Source organism: Erinaceus europaeus, chromosome 9 (assembly GCF_950295315.1).
Source record: "Erinaceus europaeus chromosome 9, mEriEur2.1, whole genome shotgun sequence".
Classification (NCBI taxonomy): domain Eukaryota; kingdom Metazoa; phylum Chordata; class Mammalia; order Eulipotyphla; family Erinaceidae; genus Erinaceus; species Erinaceus europaeus.
Genome location: NC_080170.1, coordinates 80,479,962 through 80,501,106, shown reverse-complemented (window position 1 = coordinate 80,501,106; position 21,145 = coordinate 80,479,962). Strand labels below are relative to the sequence as shown.

General features: G+C 40.4%; 1 protein-coding gene across 4 annotated transcripts in view; it reads right to left on the bottom strand.

Moving 5' to 3' along the window:
* The window catches only part of ILDR1 (immunoglobulin like domain containing receptor 1), a 46,755-nt gene extending 25,973 nt beyond the window's left edge, over positions 1-20,782 (bottom strand). For all 4 annotated transcript variants that reach the window (XM_060198276.1, XM_060198277.1, XM_016194045.2 and 1 more), the window contains exons 1-3: positions 20,541-20,782; positions 3,947-4,117; positions 1,808-1,957 (exon numbers count right to left, since the gene is read on the bottom strand). In XM_060198276.1, coding sequence (XP_060054259.1) covers positions 1,808-1,957; positions 3,947-4,117; positions 20,541-20,595 — 376 coding nt within the window. In that variant the 5' untranslated portion in view covers positions 20,596-20,782. The remainder of the gene's footprint in view (positions 1-1,807; positions 1,958-3,946; positions 4,118-20,540) is intronic.
* Between the last annotated feature and the right edge of the window lie 363 nt (positions 20,783-21,145).

Sequence of the window (21,145 nt, the reverse complement as noted above, 5' to 3'; positions counted from 1 at the left end):
AAAAAAACAAACCTACTTTTAAATGATTGTAGACTACTCACTGAGTTCTTTAGATTGCTGCTTGGCTACTCTGATTGGCCGTGTATGTGTGTGTCTTAAAGTAGGTGGCCATGTGGCCTGCAGTAATGAAGAGAGGCAGTGAGGTTTCATGGGCCTGAGAGTCAAGAAGGAAAGAACTAAGTTTGAGAGGCATACGGGAAAGTGGGCCCTATTGTCTTTTGGAACCCTAAGGCAGCAGGAACCTCACATCTCCACTACAGAGCCTCTACTTCCCCCAGTCTTGGAACCCTTGGATAGGGCCCACTTTCCCGTATGCCTCTCCCAATCCATACCAAATAATATTGCATCTGCCGATCACAACCTAACCAATGCAACGATTGCCACCTCAACATGCTTCACCTCAGACTGTGTCCAGAGATTTCACGTGTGGAATGACAACCCTTCTGCTTCATTACTCGGGTGAGACCTTTCCTTTAATAGTACACTCTAATTTCATCTCAGGTGGTTCACTTTCTAACAAAGTCCCATAACCTAGATATACACCAGTTTCTGTGAGAGAGAGCTTATGTTCACACGTATCCATAAACTACTGCAAAATATATACCTGAAAGCAGAAGTACACTAGAGTTTGCAGTGAGTACCTCCCTAGCACTTCCTCTCTACTATTCCAAGCTTTGGGCCCATGATTGCTCAACAATTTGTTTGGCCTTGTATGTTAACTCTCTTTTCAATCACCAGGTTCCAGATGCCACCAGGATGCTGGCCAGGCTTCCCTGGATTGAAGACCCCACCAATGTGTCCTGGAGCTCAGCTTCCCCAGAGACACACCCTACTAGGGAAAGAGAGAGGCAGACTGGGAGTATGGACCGACCAGTCAACGCCCATGTTCAGCGGGGAAGCAATTATAGAAGCCAGACCTTCTACCTTCTGCAACCCTCAATGACCCTGGGTCCATGCTCCCAGAGGGATGGAGAATGGGAAAGCTATCATGGGAGGGGGTGGGTTATGGAGATTGGGTGGTGGGAATTGTGTGGAGTTATACCCCTCCTACCTTATGGTTTTGTTAATTAATCCTTTCTTAAATTAAAAAAAAAATCTTTATCTAGTAAAAAAAAAAAAAGAACTAAGTTTGAGTTTCTCCCCTTTGCTCACCTCGGTTGAGAGAGACTCACAAGAGGGTGCCTTCTCAGACCTCTATCCAAGGATGGGGAGTTCTCCCTAAACTCTATCAAGCTTACACGTAGCCCCACACTTCACCACCTGTGGAGCTTCTTTCTTGCAAGTTGGAGTAAGAGCTTGAACCCAGATCTTCATGTGTGACAATATGTGCACTCTATTGGGTTAGCCACCACCTGCCCTTGGAGTCTTTTGATTCTATGACTTTTACCAAAAGAGGGCAAAAGTGTCAAGGTGGATGTCTACTCAGAAACCCACATTACTTTAGATCCAGGCATAGGAGTGGGAATGGGTCTAAGTTTTGAGTTAACCTGGAGGACATTTTATGGAAGGACTTGAAGGACCTTGATTCTTAGTCCTAACCTCAGGGACACAGAAGAAACCACCCACTCCCAGACTTACAACCAAAACTAGAGGACAATCTCTGTTATAGAAATCAGCTTGCAGGGAAGTGACTTCAGATGCTACAGTTTATTCTATGTGTGTGACACTTTTCTCAAACAATGATTGTACCCAAGTTAGAGGAGCAAGAGTGAGTGAGAGATAGATAGATAGGTAGAGAGACAGAGAGAAATCTCGATGATTCAGTCTGCCAGGCACCCCCAGATACTTGGTGCCTCCCCACACTTACGGTTCTGGATGGTAATCTTGCGCTGCCGGTAATCCACACCTAGCACAGGCTCATTCTGCCCTCGTCGCTGAGCCACAATTCGAACCTCCCGTTGGCTGTCATTGCAATCATTGGATGGGTCCTGGCCCAGGGATAGAGCTGCCTGGTATGCTGAGGAAAAGAGTCACATCAAGTCACACAGCAGTGGGGGAATTCCCATGAAGAGAGGAGCATCTTAATCTTCTTTGAGTTTAAAAATCCTCTGGGAATCTCCTTAGGCATGAAGATGCTGATTCTGCAGAACTGGAGTGTGGATCTGAGGTTGCAGGTCTAATCCTTGCTGGTGGTGATGTAACACAGGCATAGCCAAACTCCAGACCCCTCTAGTAGGCCATCATCCCCAGATCCTTACTGCCGTCTTATGTCTCCCATCCCTACTTGCCTTGCCACCTCCTCAGTTACCCCCAGACTCTGCTCCTACAGAGCTGGATCCAACTGCTCTTACATATAAAGCTTGAGAATTGTTAGATTTGCTGATAACAAATTCCTACTGCCTTAATTCCTCTTACTATTTCACTTAACTCAGGAAAGAATGCCTCAATTTAGACAGGGGTCTTGTCCAGCAGTGGCACACTCAGTTAAACACAAATATCGCCATATGCATATGGATCCTGGTTTGAGCCCCTGCTCTCTGCCCACTCTCCACCTGCAGGGAGGATGCTTCATGGGGTGGTGAAGCATATGCTGGTGTCTATCCTTCTCCTTCTCTATATACCCATCCCCTCTCAATTTCTCTCTGTCCTGTCAAATAAAATAAAGGTGGCTCAAATAGGTTTCCAAACTTGTATTGTGAAACAATAGTCAAGACTGCAAGAGGTGACACTGATGTCTCCTGCTGTTTCCTCACTTCAGGAAGTACACTCCTCCTGGAGTCTTTTGAACAGGGTGTCTAGTTACTACAAGGCTAATTGTCCCTACAAGGTGATGGTGGGAATCTGGGTGCCTTTGTTCCTTGAGAGAAGCAGGGGCATCAAAGGCAGATCTTTGATTCTGGACAGCAGAACAAACAGTGAGGCAGTTGTTACTGAGGGGTAGAGCTTGACTAAGTATAAATTATACAGCACTCAGAGGTGTCCATTAATAAGTGAGCTGCCTAGGGAGGGAGGGTTTCATCACTGAGAGTGGTCTGATCAGCAGAGAAATGGCCAGATAGTCTGGTTGTAGATGGAAGTGTGGCAGTGGGTGGGACTTTCACAATTAACCACTCCACATGCATCCCAAAGGCTGTGGGAGTCTTCTTGTCTACATTGTAAGGTGGTGGGTGCTGGGAGGCAGATCTGTGTCCTCACCTCAGTGCTCCAGCATATGACCAGAAACACACTAAGAGTGAGAACTTGCTCTTCCTTTCACTACATCTTTTAATGTCTAAGTTGTCTTGAATCTTTTTAGAACAAGGTGGGGCACACATTTTAAAGTAAATCGAGTAACATGTGACCTTGAATAAGTTATTACATCTGCCTATGCTCAGCTTATCTATCAGTGTGAATCTGCTGGCACCACAGAAAGATTTATTGTCCTATATAATTCTATAAAATTTTATATAGGGAGTCGGTGGTAGCGCAGTGGGTTAAGCGCAACAAAGCTCAAGGACTGGTGTAAGGATCCGGGTTCCAGCCCCCAGCTCCCCACCTGCAGGGGGGTTGCTTCACAAGCAGTGAAGCAGGTCTGCAGGTGTCTGTCTTTCTCTCCCCCTCTCTGTCTTCCCCTCCTCTCTCCAGTTCTCTCTGTCCTATCCAACAATGACAACATCAATAACAACAATAATAACTACAACAATAAAATAACAAGGGCAACAAAAGAGAACAAATAAATAAATATTAAAAAATAAAAAAAGAAATGTAATATATATATTTACTGGATAGAGTATGAGAGGAATCCAGAGAGAAGGGGTAGATAAAAAGGGAGAGAGACAGAGAGACACTTGAATCACTGCTTTATTGCTTGTGAAGTTTTTCCCCTGCAAGTGGGTACTGGGGGCTTGAACTCAGGTCCTTGCACATGCTCAACCAGGTGCACCACCACCCAGCCTCAATTCTACCAGATTTTTATACTCTAATGTCAGAGGGACCCACAGAGAGCCAGCAGGTAGAGGACACTTACATGCAGAGTAGTAGTCAAAGATGGGGTCCTTGCAGAAAGACTTGAAACGCCATGTCACCACTACATCCTGGAGCTGGGCAGAGGTGGTATAGTCACACTTGAGGATGACAGAGGCAAACAACGTGACATAGCGCTCTGTGTCTTGGACTGTCACCAGCAAGGACAGGCACCCTGCATCGAAGAGCAGAAGACAATGCTGAAGGCAGGTCTGGTCTCTGGGGGTCAATCTATTTCTGTGCATGGGGTAAAATAAAGGCAATGCAAATAAGCAAAACACAGTGCTTCTTTGGTTGGGAGCTCACGAGCAGAGTGAAATTTTAGTTGACCTTGGAAGACTATGAGTGGAGACTGCACATATACCCTAGGAAAGGTGAGGGAGGAAAAAAAAAAACAGGAATGACTCTCAAAGAGCTCCTCGTGATCTATATAGATAGTCATACTGCATGCTTAGGAATAGAGAAATCATAAAGAGACGGTCTTCTGTGTATAAGGGAGAGATCACATATTTCTCTTCTTGAATATTTTCTCACTCTCCTAAGAATAAAGCTCACCTTCTATAACTGGGCCTTTCAGATCAAATATCTACATGAAAAGTAAGGAGATGGCAAAGAAACACATCATTTCAAGGAAGAAGAACAGAGTGAGTAAAGACTCTTATCAGGAAGGGGTAGTTACATGGGGGAACTAACCTCATGAGTAACTCTGATTTTATAGGAGACAGAGAGGATCAAGAAAGCTGGTCTCAAGGGCCTGGCAGTAGCGCAGTGGGTTAAGTGCACATGGCGCAAAGTGCAAGGACCGGCATAAATATCCCGGTTCAAGTCCCCAGCTCCCCACCTGCAGGGATGTTGCTTCACAAGTGGTGAAGCAGGTCTGCAGGTGTCTATCTTTCTCTCCTCCTCTCTGTCTTCCCCTCCTCTCTTGATTTCTCTCTGTTCTATCCAACAACAACGACAGTAATAACAACAATAATAGTAACAACAACGATAAATAACAAGGGCAACAAAAGGGAAAAAATGACCTCCAGGAGCAGTGGATTTGTAGTGCAGGCACCAACCCCCAGTGATAACCCTGGAGGAAAAAAAGAAAAAAGAAAAAACAAAGCTGGTCTCACTACAGACTAACAATAATAAGGATTGCGATTGCCCACTCTCCAAATGGAGGCTGACCATCCTACTCTGCCACTCTTTAAGAGGACTGGTCCTGTAATGAATGCAGCCTAGAATGTTCCCAGCTGTGACTATGGACTGGGAGATGAGACTGACAGGGACCCAGAGATCATACAAGCTCCTGAGCTAAATATGACTGTACCTGGTCCCTGGATAAATTTTTCGTGGTAAGTAGTTGATTTTATTTATATATCTTTTCAAGCTCAGGAGCCACTCTCTGCCCTAACTTGGCTTTCAAGTTTTATTCTCCACTCTGACCCCATCTTCCCAGACAATATCTCTAGTCTACCTCCATGTTAGCTAGCAAACTCAAAGATTACTAAAGTCCTGGGCTCCTAGGATATATGCAAAATAGATATCCTAAGCCTCTTTCCACCCTGGGGCCTCTGTTCTCATTTGCTTTATTCCTACTCTTTGGTCCTTGTTTACTAAATATTTTGTCTACTTTATATCTTCCTGCCTTTCAGACTAACGTTCTAGATGCTTACTATAGTCCCATTCTGACCTCCCTTAGCAAATGACCTCACCAACATGTCCCAAAATCTCAACTTTCTAGAGTCCAAGCCTATGAGGGAAAGAGAGACAGACTGGGGTTATGTATCAACCAGACAATGTTCATGTCCAGTAGAGAAGCAATTACAGAAGCCAGAACTCCTTTCCTCTGCACCCCAAAAAATTTGGCCCATACTCCCAGAGGTGAAAATGTTAGGGGAAGATGACCAGAGAGCTCTGACCCTTAGTTCCACTGGGTCCAGGTACTTTTAAAATATGGAACCTCTGTTTTTGCACCATCACCAAGAAGGAAGAGATTCTAGAGAATACCTGAGGAAGCTAGATGCTGTTTTGCTTATCTGAGAGGGAAGAGGAAAAAGGGAGGACAGCTATGGCATGATTTCACTCATAAGTGGAATGCAGATAACTGAAACACACAAAGTTGAAAAAACAAATATATATTCAACCCATAATTATGATCTTGGGAGAACTATGGTGATTATCACTGAGAGTGGTAGGGAGACACACAGAAGTGTGGTAGTATCCAATGTGTCCTGGAACTCCACCTCCCTAGAGCCCTACTCCATTAGGGAATGGATGCTGGGGGTATGGATCAATCTGTCAACACCTATGTCCAGAGAAGAAACTACAGAAGATAGACCTCTGACCTCCTGCGCCACATAGAGATCTTTGGTTCATACTCCCAGAGGGATAAAGAATGGGGAAGCTCTCAGTGGAGGGGATGGGATATGACATTCTGGTGGTGGGACTTGTGTAAAATGTACCTCCTCTTATTCCATAAACTTGTTTATCAATATTAAATCACTACTACTACCACTACTAATAATAACAGTTACAACAACAGTAATAATGAGAAGCTGAAAAATAAGAAAGCACAGGGGTTGGGCAGTAGCGCAGTGGCGCAAAGCGCAAGGACCAGCATAAGAATCCCGGCTCCTCACCTGCAGGGAAGTCCCTTCACAGGCAGTGAAGGAGGTCTTCAGGTGTCTATCTTCCTCTCCTCTGTCTTCCCCATCTCTCTCCATTTCTCTCTGTCCTACCCAACAACGAATGACATCAACAACAACAATAATAACCATAACAAGGCTACAACAACAAGGTCAACAAAAAGGGGAAAAAATGGCATCCAGGAGCAGTGGATTCATGGTGCAGGCACCGAGCCCCAGCAATAACCCTGGAGGCAAAGAATAATAATAATAAAAAAAAAAGCAGAAGTTGAACTGGGTTCAGTGTATTGCACCAAAGTAAAAGACTCCAGGATTGGGGGGTGGGGAGGGTTCAGGTCCTGGAGCATGATGGCAGAGGAGGATCTAGAGGGGGGTTGAATTATGTGGAAAACTGAGAAATGTTGCACATGTACAAACTACTTTATTTTACTGTTGACTGTAAACCATTAATCCTCCCAATAAAGAAAAGAAAAAAAGTTTGGTGGTAGGAGTGATGTGGACTTACAAGCCATCTACTTGTAAATTATCTACTTGTAAATTACCAATAAACCACTAATACAAAATAAAAAGAAAGCTGATCTAGTGTTGGTGATGGGACATGGGGAAGTATATCTAAATCTTTCTGCAAAGCAGGGAAAATAGCATAATGGTTATGCAAAACGATTTTCATGCATGAGGCTCCAAAGTCCCAGGTTTAATTCCAAGTATTACCTTAAACCAGAGTTGAGCAGTACTCTCACCTTGGTTTCTCACTCTTTCTTTATCTCTCCCTTTCTCTGCATATTTCCCTTTGTACTTCTCTCAATAAAACAATAAATATATATTTTAATTTATAAAATGAAAATATTGACAAGACCATAGGATAGGAGGGGCATAATTCCATACAATTCCTACCACCAGAGCTCCATATCCCATCTCTTCCCTTGAAAGCTTTCCTATTCTTTATCTCTCTGGGAGCATGGACCCAGGATCACTGTGAGATTCAGAATGTGGAAGGTCTCGCTTCTGTAATTGCTTCTCTGTCTTATTATAATAAGTCATGTACTAGTCTATTTTTATTAATGGGTAATCTCTGAAATTTTTTGAAGAAGACATAGAGTGGAAGTTGTGTTTTGAGGAAAATGGAGGACATCCTTGTTCAGTTGTGAAAGAAACATTATGTTTTTTTTTTTTTTGTAAGAGAAAAAAAAGAACATCAGTATGGAAGTAAATCTTTTTATAAATAAAAATACATTTTAAAAAATGAAAAGAAATCTTAAATAACTTGGGAAAAATAACTGCTGCTAGGGATTCCTGGAAGTCAGTCTAATCAGAATGGAACAGCAAGTGACCAGCAGGTGACCAGCATCTCATACACAACAATGGATTAATTAATAACCTGTTTTTCAAATTCCTGGTTTTCTTTTCTTCCATGAACTTGCCTGAAATAGGCCATGGAACTTAAAAAAATTGATTTAATAATGATTGAGAAGACCATAGATAAGAGGGGTACAATTCCACACAATTCCCATTACCAGAGCTCCATATCTCATCCTCTCCATTGGAAGCTTTCCTTATTCTTTATTCCTCTGGGACAATGGACCCAGGATCATTATGGGGTGTAGAAGATGGAAGGTCTGGCTTCTATAATTGTTTCTCTGCTAGAAATGGGCATAAATACTATATTATTTATTTACTTATTATTGGATAGAGATAGAGAGAAATTGAGAGGGGAGAGGGAGATAGAGAGACACTCGCAGTGCTACAAGTGGGGATGAGGGACTTGAGCCTGGGTCTTTGTGCACTGTAATGTGTGCACTTAATCAGGTATGCCACCACCTGGCCCCAGCCATAGAACTTTTGACCAACAGAATTACAACAGAACAGAAGAAGGAGCAGGGAGCCATTGTCAATACTATCTTATTTTACTCAGTAAAATAAGAATTTTACTGGGTTGGAATAAAGAAGAAACTGCAAATGTGTGGTCTTAATGAAATTCGAGGTTTGCATAGCACATTCAAGTACTTTCTTTGTCAAATGAATCCCAATTCAGACACAGAAAATTTGAGATTGGAAAACATAAGAAGTGGCTTGTGTATGTATGATCTTTAATTTCCTGTGGGGTGGTCGGGGGTATCATAATCAAGATTTTGTGCCTATGAAATACTCTTGCCACTCTTCTTGGATTGTCTTTAAATAAACAAAGGTATTTGGTATCCATTTGATTACAAACAATGAGTGAATAGGGCCAGGCCAATTAACATACAATTGGCAGCAGCCACTCTGATAGCAAGATTAATAATCTACATGTTCCAAATTAATTTCTACCTTTTTATGTTCTAGTCCATTATGATCTTTGACTAGCAATTCCTAACTTGAACCGTTACCATTTATACAGATAGTTTTAGATTTATTTATACTAGATTTATTTAGATTTATTTATACTATTTTATTTATATTTATTTATCCCCATCTTACTTGGTAGTTATTTTGTCTTCTTTTTCCTTCTTTTCTGATAGAGACAGAACTAGAGAGAGGGTGAGGGAAAAAAACAGACACCTGCAGCACTGCTCTGTCATATGTGTAGCTTCCCCACTGCAGATGGGGATACATACACAATTTTTCTGGTTATCTGAATGTACTCAAAGATTTAAAAAATACTAATATAATTCTTTCTTATTTTGATTAATTTATGTCTTGTGGCCCGAGAGATGGTGCAGTGGATAAAAGCATTGGATTTCAAGCAGGAGGTCCTGAGTTCGGTCCCTGGCAACACATGTATGAGAGTGATGCCTGGTTTCTCTGTCTCCTTCCTCCTACCTTTCTCATTAGTGAATAAATAAAATATTTTAAAAAAATAATCTATATGTTCCTTGTTTTCCTGAAAGGTAATTCAATATAAGTAGCTATTTATTCAGAAGACTCTGGTCAGCATTACTTGCATAGAAGTGGCACATTTAAAGAGGAGATGGGCAGCTTTGTTGGATTTCAAAGGAAGGAACTTCCTTGAGGGAGTCAGGAGTTGGACTCAGATTTCTTTGAAGACGGATGAATCTGATGCCCTGCAAGAGAAGAATGCACGCAAGGGCGGTGATCTTGATTACCAACTTCTTACTCAGCTCCCCCTTCCATGAATGCCCTTACTAAGGGCAAACCATACCTGGGTGACTTGACTCACCTTTTCCAATGTCAGCACTGGTTTTGCTGCCTAGATACTACTCATTTATCCTTTCTTTGATATCAGCCCTTATGTTGCTCAAAAAATATAACTATTTTGAGTTCACTCACATATATATCTTAGGGGTCTGGCTACCTCATAGCATTCTGCACTGTCTTCATTCAGACCTTCAATTCATGTCCCCCACCACACACACATGGAGAATGGGGTACACTCCAAAACAAGAGGTACTAAACAACCAATAAATCTTTTCCCTTTTCCTCATTTGTTGCTCTGGGGTCCAACATGTACTGGAGCCACAGTATGTAGATGTGTAGACTGGCTTTACTCTTACGGGTGGGTTCAGACATGATAAACCAAGTTCTCTCAATCTTGGAATCTGAACTCAGGTCTTGTTGACACCAAAACCCATTCTTTCCCAAACAGGCATGTTTACCTTCCAGGTGTAAGTTAATTCCAAGGCTCTCAAAAATGAGTTGGATTTTCCAGATTGGAAAGACGAAGGAAGAAGCAAGATAGTCCATGTCACAAGCAAAGTACCACTCAGATTTCTCTTCCATTAGTCTTTAACTTGTCTTTAAAACTAACCACAACAGACATGCACATGGGTAAGGTGGTAAAGAAAAGGTAAAGGTAACAGAATCCGGGCTGAAAATATAAACATTCACAAAGATAAATGCCCTGGTTGCATTGCTGCTTATTAGATTCAATAATATGAGTTAGCAAATGCTTTTACTTTGATTTTTTTTCTGAAAGATTTATTTATTAATAAAAGCACGAGAACCAAAGCATCAATCTGGCACATGCTGTGGCAGGGATAGAACTCAAAACCTTATGCATGCAAGTACTGCATTCTACCTTTGTGCCAAAAAATTACCAATTCAGTTGCAACAAACTATCATTTCTGTTCTTAAATTTCCTTCATTCTGTAACATTTCTTTTCTTTTTTTCTATTTTATTGCACCTTATTTCCTTGCTGTTGCTACACTTTTCTTGAATTTTTTAAATTTCACTGTCTGATTTTCTGAGTTCATAGTTTGCCTTCACTTCCTCACCAATTAAAAGTTAATTAAGGGAGTAAGAAGCATAATGGTTATGCAAAGAGACTGTCATGCCTGAGGCTCCAAAGTCCCAGGTTCAATCCCCCACACTACCATAAACCAGAGCTGAGCTGTGCACTGGTGAAAATAAATAAATAAATAAACTGTTGTTTGTTTATATAAAAAACCAGAATGATAATAATACTTGCCTAACAGAGTTTTAATGTGGATTACATGAAATAATGAATGTTGAGTTAACAAAGAACTTGATACATTCTAGATAGTCAACATCAGCTACCATGTGTGTTTATGTATCTGCTTTAAGAGGCTGCAATAACTAAGATATACTTGTATAAGCATTTTCAAAGAATTAAAATGATACAAATGTTAACTATCAAGCAGTACTGTCTTTTTCTTTTTCCTTTCTTTTTTGCAAAATGAATGCATTAAAATCTTGAACAGCTATGTAGTAAAGTCATTCATAGTTTGCCTCTTCTATGAAAGAGGAAGGGAGGGGAGTCCTGTCATTTAAGAGGAGAAAGATGAGCTATAAAATGAGATATCAGAACTCATGGGAAGGAGGCTAGGGGAAGGGGGTTCTCTGTTTCTCGCCATGAGGTACTTTCCAAAACTAGGCCGTTGTGAAGAGTGGGGACTACCATCTACCATCATATGTCCTATATTAAAGCAGAAGGAAACATACCAAGAAAGAATATTTTTACAACTAAATGCCATGTGTTTCCAAATAGATGCATATCTTTGTATATTTATGTATTCATTCCAGAGTCCATGTGCAGTACCAGATTGGGGAAGATGTTAGCGTTTCTTGAACATATTCTCCATATAGGACAGATATAGGTACAAAAGAAATAGAAACAAACTCAATATCATTTGAAAGCTAAGAACTTTTCTAAGGACTGGAGAACATTTCATTTTTGTTCATGAAAAGTCTTGATTAGAAGAAGATAGTGGGCAGGGAGGGAAGCCCTCCTTGTACAATGAGGGGCAGTGGCCTAATGCTGACTCTGATGGAAGGCTCAGGTTCTTGTGAATTTTCTTTTGTTTAAAATACAGACAAAGGCAGAGAGGGAGGGATGGGAGGGAGGGAGGGAGGGAGAGAGAGAGAGAGAGAGAGAGAGAGAGAGAGAGAAGGAGAAGAAAGAAGCCACAGTACTAGCATTTCCTTTAGTGTGGTAGAGGCCAGACTTGAACCTAGGCTGCACACATGGCAAAACAACACACCAATGAACCATTTTGATGGCCCAATTTCTGAGCATTTTTCAGGCACCCAGGTAGCTCGACTCCACCAAGCAGGTTAACAAAAAGTACACAGGTTGAATCCTGTCAGAGTTTACATCTGAGAAAGTTATCTTACCAAGTATGTTTGTCATCAGTACTTATTACATTTTCTCAGATAACAGTGCAAATATGAGAGGAGTCAAAGGAAAGAGAGACTGGCAGTAACAAAGAATAAGAAGTAAGGCATGGAGAAAGTTGAGGAATAAAATAAAGGGGACCAAGGAAGGCAGGTTCGGGTGGTGGAAGAATTATGCTTATATACAAAACATTACATACTGGTTATGAAAAAGTCTTTCATGCATGAGGCTCCAAAGTCCCAGGTTCAGTTTCTGGCATCACCACAAATCAGAGCTGAGCAGTGCTCTGATTCAAACAAACAAAAAAACAACCCAACAACAACATTGTAAGCCAAAGTATGGCATGTACAACTCTCTAGGGTGAAGCATATGGCTACCTGGAGGAGGAAAATGCTATCTGCTAAGCACTATCTGCTAGATATGGCATGGCATTGGGTGCTTTGTATCTCATTTAAAATCCAAAAATCTCATCAGATAAGCCTTAATACTTTTTTTTTCCTTTATTTTTATTGGTGAGAAAAATCCTCAGGGACATTAAGTAATGGTTTTAAGGTTACACAGCTGTTAAGTAGAAAAGCTAGACTGAAATTCTCACCTCTCAAGCCTGCATTGTTTCCAGCATACCACCTGCCTTCTAGAAAAAGGGAGGTTTAACCCTTTAAAAGATATTCACAAATGGAAGAGGCATTCACAGGACTATTTTAATCCTTTTGCCTAGAAGACACCCTTAGCTTTCCTGTTTACAAATATAAAGAAAGTAGTAAGCTTTGATCGCAGAGAAGAGTATAAAGTAAAAAGTCCTTTCTTGCTGCCTATAAACTCCATTTTCTAGAGGTACCACTATTGATAATTTGCTATAGGTTGTTCCATATCATTTCGAATGTTTTCTTATTAATCATACGATTTGCATTGACTTGAAACTTTTTTCTTCAAACTAATAATATGTCATTATATTCTATTTCCATATATATAGTTTAATTCTTTAGTGATTGCAAGAAAATTCAACACATAGATGTAACATATTTATCCATTTTGCCAATGATGGACATTTACCTTGGTTATACTTCACTATTACTGACAATGCTGAAAGAATATTTCTGTATAAAGTATTTCTTTATATACATGGTCTATATTCTAGTAGGCTATACTTCTCAAAGTGAGGCTTCTGAGTCAAATGAAGGAAGACTTTCTATAATGTAACAGATAATTCATATTTATGTTTCCATGAATGACCTGAAATGGTCCCATGTATCACCACCACATTCTTTCCAAGAGGGGAAAGAAACTTAAAAAATTTTTTTTTCATAAACTACTAAGTGAAAAAAATAACCACTCAGGTGGTTTATACTTGATATTTCTTTGGTTACTAGGTACAGCTGACAATAAAACCTGGTTAAGAGGCAGATGCTTGGGCTTTCCCAAAGTCTATAACTCAGGTCAGTGACTCATTTGTGTCCACACAGGCTAATCTCAGAGCACATGCAAATTTGGGTCTCACCAGAATGAAACATTTCTATGTACCCTGTGTCTTCAGATGTCATTTGTTGATTCACTACTGTGAGCCTGGCACTGCTCCAGATGATGGGAATACAGTGACAAGTAAGATTAACCAGGTCCCTGTACACTTAGAACTTACACTCTAGATGGGAGAGTTATCAATAAACAAGTAAACACACACAAAAAAAATACTACCCGTGATGGATAGGCTTTATAGGGTTACTTGGAAACTGCTAGAGTTTTACTCTACTGCTCATCAATCTGTTATTTGAGACAAGATAGATATATAGATCCAGCTGCTCCTGATAGGTATTTATTACTTCAAATTCTAAATCAAGTCCCAAATCTAAATTATAATTATTCCACACAAACCTGGGTTTATCATATGCTTCCCATTCAGTGAATGGGAAAGACTGGGAACTAGGTATAGATATTATCTTTTTCTCTCACTCTCCATAAACAATTACCAAACAAGCTGAGTTTATTGATCTCTGAAATATTTCTGGAATCTATCCCTCTCTCTTTCTCTCTCTTCATCTTCACCACCACCCTTCTATAAGTTAAAAATCATTTCCATACTGATTCTTTCTTAGGCTCAGCTTAACTAGTACCTGTTCATGTCCTGTTTCTCTTCCATGAGATTTACACAGTGCTCAGTCTCCTATCATCTTCACCTGGAAATTTCCCCAAAGTTGTTCATTATTCTTAGGATAAACAAAGTTTCCTCCCAAGATCCATGAAGCCACATACATCTGGTCCTATTCACCCCCTGCCTTCTGTTCCACCTCAGGCCCTGTGATTTCCTCCTTTCACTGACCTTCTTATCCTCTCATACTTACTGAGTTCCTATCCAGAAGTTTGGTACATGATATTCCTTTAGCTTGTATGGCCAGTCCTCATTAAACATTTTTTTTATCTGTTTGTTTTTTACTGAGAGAGGTACAAAGAGAAAGATCAAAGCATTGCCCAGCTCTGGTTTATGGTGGTTCTGGGGATTGATCCTGGAACCTCAGAACCTCAGGCACAACCATTATGCTCTCTCTCTCTGGCCCCAGTCCTCAGTTTTTAACTCCAGCTAACTCTTCAAGGGTGGGCCCCTGAATGAGCAAAACACATTTAATATGCTTGTGTGTTATCCTGTAGTCCTTCTGCATGGTCCTGTCCTAGCTGTCTTTCTATATTTGCTTATTTCCCCTTTAGCCTGTATGCTCTCTGGGGGGTAGGGAGGGGGGCATGTCTGCTTTTCTTTGATAGTAGGCCCTGTACATAGGGTGCAGTAAATATCTGTTATATATAAAAGGACACATATAGCCATATAGAACAGAGTCAACTGCCCAGGGAAGTCAGGTAGTGCCTGCAATTTGGTGGCTAAAAAGCATAGGGAAGCTTCCAATGAAGGGGTTTGGATACGGAACTCTGTTGGTGGGAATTATGTGGAATTGTACCCCTCTTATCCTTAAATCTTGTTAATCATTATTAAATCACTAAAAGTAAAACAGGATAAACTGCCTGGACAACATTTTAACTGCTCTGAAAGCATGGAGTGTAAATACTTAAAAGTTAACCATTTGTAGTATGTCCAGACAAAAAGCAAGGAAGATGGATATGTGTTGGGGTCCATGGGGCATGAAAGCATGACCATATCAGTGAGACAAGACTGCTCATGTTAGTAAAGTCAGCATAGAATGAACCTTGAATTTTAAATACTCTTAGAAGCAATGGGGATCTAGTGAAGGTTCTTGAAAGGATTAAAGTGAAGATGAGAAAGATAAAGCCAAGTAGGTCTATCATGTTGATAGAGGATAGTTGGAACTAGACAAAAAAGTAGCAGATGTAAAGGGAAGGAGATGGATAAAATACTTAATGTAGGCTAGTGCAACTATTGTCCCTTGGAATAGAGAATATTGGGCAGATCCTTAGATTAGGCAATAGAATATGGTGACTAACTCTTAGTAGAGAGTTTCCTGCCCACCATCCACACCCTCTCACCTTGGAAAGTTTCACTCTACTACCTGCTATTACAAATCAAGATGTTATTAAGTCCTCAGTAGGATCCCAGCCTCTCCTGCACATCCCTGAATTACCTATCTAGATACTAAGAAGACAGTCTTGGTCTGATTAGAGTTAGTGGTCTGGAGTCAGTGGTCTGATTTCCAGGAAATGTTAATACAGGTGGATATCTGTTTGAATTTATAAAGCAATGCCACTCTATGACCTTAAGCAGTTTCTACAAAAGCACAAACAGCACATCTTTGGGGGGAACTAAACTTTCACTCCAGGAAGAAACTTTGAGGCTAGATGAAAGTAACCAGAGCTGTTAGTCAATAATGCAGTGGGTTGCAGTTAACAAATGTCAGTCATGTGATTAAATTTTATTTAATTTACTGAGAGAAACAGAGAGATGGAAAGGTAGGTTGACATCTGTGCTAGGAGGGATTGAACCTGGAGCCTCAGGTGTGCAAGTCCTATACTCTATCTACTGAGCTATTTCCACAGCAACACTTTGCTCTTTTTAAAGAAAAAACTTTAGGGAAATACCCATGTCCAGCGGAGAAGAAACTACAGAAGCTAGACCTCCCATCTTCTGTACCCCATAATGATCCTGGGTCCATACTCCCAGAGGGATAAAGAAAGCTTCCAATGGAGGGGATGGGATATAGAACTCTGGTGGTGGGAATTGTACCCCTTTTGTCAATCATTATTAAATCAATAAAAAAAATTAGGGAATCACAAATAAACAAAAGTCAACCCTGACAGCTGATCTCTTCACAGCTAACAGCATAAGGACTGTGATAACTTCCTGGGACTCTGACCTCAGAGGCTTCAAACAGGGACCCTCAAGTCACACCCATTGGTAAATACTCAAATCTGGTATGATTTTCTATAGGTCTACACTTTGCAGTTGTGGAAACTTGGATGCTAATCAGAGGTTTAGGTTAATTCTTCTTTAGAAAGAGAAGAGAACAAGGCGATGCACCAAAATGAACATATTCTAGTAAGAGGGTTTTCCAAAGTTCACATAGTGGTTTGCAGTGGGTCTTGTGAAAATGTACTAACTGGATTTTTCTATTTAATATTGATAGTTTGAGGTATTATTTTCTGTGAACTTAAATGTCAGCAAAATAGTATTTGATGTTGATTTTTATTCTTTTATTAGGTACAGTAACAAGCCTTTTCTATAAGTCTCCATCTCTTTCTCTCTCTCTTTCTCTTCCTCTTCCTCACTGGGGCTTCTCCATTCTGGCCTAACTTTTCCAGATAGACAGAGACCAAAAAACACAGGTGATCGAAAAATACCATAGGACAGAAGCTTTATTCAGTGTCATGGGGGCTGGGATTGAACCTGGGTAGCATGCATGGCAAAGCAGTGTACTATCCAAGTGAGTTATTTTATCAGTCCTCTATAAATCTCTTAAAAAAAAAACAAACAGCTAATCTTATGAGAGAGACACTCAGTCATATACAATGCTAGGGTATCAAACCTGGGGCCCTGAACAAGCAAAACATGCTCTCTACCACTGAGCCACCTTCCTGACCACTTATGTAAACCTTTTGATTTAATTTTCTAGATTTTATATATGTGTATACATGTCACAATGGAAATGTCACTTTTTGTTTAGTTTTCTTTCTTTTTTTTTTTTTTTTTTGCTTTTTACCAAAGCATTATTAACTTTGGTTTATAGGGGTGCTGGGGATTGAATCTGGGACCTTGGAGTCTCAGGCACTAAAGTCTTTTTGCAGGAGTTGGGCAGTAGCACAGTGGATTAAGCGCACATGGCACAAAGTGCAAGGAACCAAGGACAGGCGGAAGGATCCCGGTTCACAAGTGGTGAAGCAGGTCTGCAGGTGTCTGTCTTTCTCTCCCCCTTTCTGTCTTCCCCTCCTCTCTCCCTTTCTCTCTGTCCTATCCAACAATGACGACATCAATAACAACAACAACAATAACTACAACAACAATGAAAAACAAGGGCAACAAAACGGAAAATAGATACATAAATATAAAAATTAAAAAAAAAGAAAGTCTTTTTGCATAACCACTATACTATCTCCCCAGTCCCTAAACTGCATTTCTTATGAGGAGCTGAGAAAGACAGATTGCAAATCACTGCTTTAGCAGATACTGGAAGTAAGAGAGGAAGCTTGACCTTCAGTTTGATCTTAGAGACATTGTAGGAAGTTTGGTTTTAAAAATAAAGAGGAGTGGGCAGTGGGGAGTGACCCAGTACTAGCTGACATATAATCATACTGTAGACACTGCCTCTGACTTAACCTATGCACAAGAGTTGACTGTGTTGAGTGGGGAAGGGGAGTTATTGAAGGGAAGAAGAGATATAGTAAGGAGGGGCTTGTACTATATTTCATCTTTTCACCCCACCACATGAAAGGTGTCTAATAAGTTCCAACTAGTTAAGAGGCAGATTCCAAATTCCTGTCTGATAGTCATCTGACCATGAACTACTGGTTTCCTAGTTGTAGAAGAAAAAGGAGTAGGGGAAACTTAAGTTTTCCTTTAGAGCTAGTTTTTTTTTTTTTTTTAATCCTTCTTGGATCTAAATCATGACTACTAAATTATGATCAACATGATTAATACTTAATAAGTCCTCATTTTATTCCAGGCACTGTATTAAGTGCTCAAAAACTTTAATTTCATTTAATCCTAACAAATGCTCTATAATTCCAGTTTGTTAGAGGCCTTTATCAGCTCAGTGTCTTCACAAACATAACAGATGCAAAATGTATTGCATATTAATATATGACTGTGGCTTTATTTCCACTAAACTATATATACTTGAGGAAAATATTTTCTAAAAATGTTGGAGTCACAACAGTTGAGATCTCAATTTATTAATTATGAGATGAACATAAGCTTATATACTCATTTAGGACTTTTTATTTTTGTGTTCACCATACATTACTTTAAAATGTGTAATGAAAATGGGTTTCTATTTGAAAATGTCAGGCAAACATTAATGCGCATTATTTTACTGTTTCCTATCACAACTGCAAATACTGCATGGCTTATTCATGAACATCTAGATGTCTACTTTCAGAAGCCCTTGTCTTCTAAGTAATTCTCTTACTATGAGGGTATACCCCTATGTTATAATTAATGTATTTGAAAATTTTAAGTTGTCACTGTCCATAAAATCTGGTTAAAATTTAAAACACCATGGTTATGACTTAAGGATTGATTTTTTTTCTTGTAAGGTTCCTAATTCTATTGGTAAAAAGACAGAAGGTTCCTAATTCCTAATTCTAAAGATGAACTGCCTGGGAGCAGAGATGGGAATAGACCTTTGGAAAATCACAAAAGTTTCAGAACTTCCTACCTATTGTGGAGTTTGAGCAGAACACGTATAGCATGAGAGGAGACTGCATGAAGTTGTGGGTTTTTGTGAAATCACAATTATAGGTTAAACTGGTGACTGATTTCTTCGGTGGAATTTCGAGTGCTTCAAGTTAGATGAGTTTTATTCATTTCCTTGTTTATAATGGGTTTCAATATCTAGTCTCATCAGACTCAAATACTTTATAAGATCTATAGCTTGCAGAAAATGTAAGCCAGAAGACCTTAGATATAACCTTTGTTCTCATTCCCTTACTCTTGTAATTTTCTTTCCCTTTTATTCCCAGCATTACATTGCAGAATCTTGTCTGAATGAACCTTGGTTACTTCTGAGCAATTTTCATGTTAATTCTGTCTGCACTTTAATATCTTTTCCCTCAGGAAACCACACAACTCAAATTGGCCTATGAGAAAAACTGAGCTGAACTTCCACTGATCTCTTAGAGGTAAGAAGTCAATTCTTCCCAGGGCTGGGCAGTGACACACCCAGTTAAGCATACATATTACCAAGCATAAAGACTCAGGTTCCAGTCCCTGCTCCGATTCATAAGCAGTGAAGCATGTTTGCAGGTGTCTTATCTTTCTCTTCCCCTCTCCATTTCCTCATCCTTTCTCAATTTCTCTCTGTCCTAATAAAAAATAGAAAGAGAGGGGAAAAAATTTAAAAGGCCACCAGGAGTGATGGATTCCTAGCGCAACACTGAGCCTCAGCGATAACCCTGATGGAAAAATAAAACAAACAAACAAACAAACAAAAAACCAAAGTAAGTTATTCCTAACAGGGTAAGAAGAGAAAAAGGTGAAATGTGATAAAACTTTCCATGGGAAGGTTAACTTTCAAGGTGGCACCTACATTCTAACTGGAAAAGACTGAAAGTCTTCACCTTTAATTCCATTACTTAGCTATGCCTTCTCACCTGGTTTCACCCCTGACGATATACAGTTATATTCCTGAGTGATAAACTGAGACATATAAAACCATACTTTCCAAAGCAGACAAAATGGATGGATGATGGCGGGAAAGGAGTCAGGGAGAAGAGTGGATGAAGAAAATGTTAAAGTGACACTGAATATAAACAAACAGTCACATGTTTTTGTCGTGTAAAATAGATTCTGGATTATACCAAACATTCCTTATAATTTCCCAGAAATGAAGTTTCTGGGTTAATAATTCATGTATCTTAAAAAAAAAAAAATCAAGTATCAGATGAAAGGGGAAAGTAATTCAGAATTATAAGACTGATGTTTGACCTCTAATAATTCATCTTCAGAGACCAAGACGTGACTACAGAAAAGGAAGCCCAAAGGCTTTGGTTTTCTTCTTCTAGGTTGTACCTGTTTCTCAAGGGTCTGGGCAATAAAAGAAAACAACAGGTTCCCAAAGGCAGAAACTTGATCCAGTTCCCACACCTCCGTTCTAGTGCCAAGAGCCACTGGAGCGCAAACGCAAACCAGGCCTCCGTTGCCTTGCCTGTGACCAGTTATGCAAGACCAGGTAACAATGGCTTTCTCTCTCTCTGGGCCAAGGTTGGTCTTCCCACAGCTCACCTGCTGGGAGCCAGGAGAAGATCAGCAGCCAAGGTGCAGGCAGCTCTGGACCCATGACGGACCCTTTCTGGCCCCCTTCAGCTCAGAGACTTCAGAGGCTCTGCCTCTTTCTTCATCAGCTGGTGTCCCAGGACGAACCGCTTTTCTATGGACTCTCATCAGTTTCCCCTCACTGGGTGCGGCTGGGTGGGATGGTTGGCCCTGGCCGGTGGACAGGTACCTCCCAGCTCATCCCCTACCTGGGCGCTTCTGTGGCTCCGCCTCCGCACCCGCGCCGCCGTTTCCTGCTCCGCCCCCAGTCCCAGTCCCAGAGGACAGTGGCCACCTTCCTTACCTGCCACCGCCCCCTCTGCTGGCGGCCAGGTAATTTTTACCGAAACTGCCACCTGCAACTCACTCGTCCCGCCCATTAGAGACTTTTTCAACATTTCTTTCCCCACTTCTCAGCACATCTTAGCCTTTGTAAATTTCTTCTCGGCTCTTAGTGGAATTAAGTGAAAATATCTTTCTAGGGAGTGTTTTCTGTAATATTTACTTTCACTCATATGCACTTGTAAAACATCTTTCCAATTAACAACAGTAACAGGAAATGTACATTAACGTTT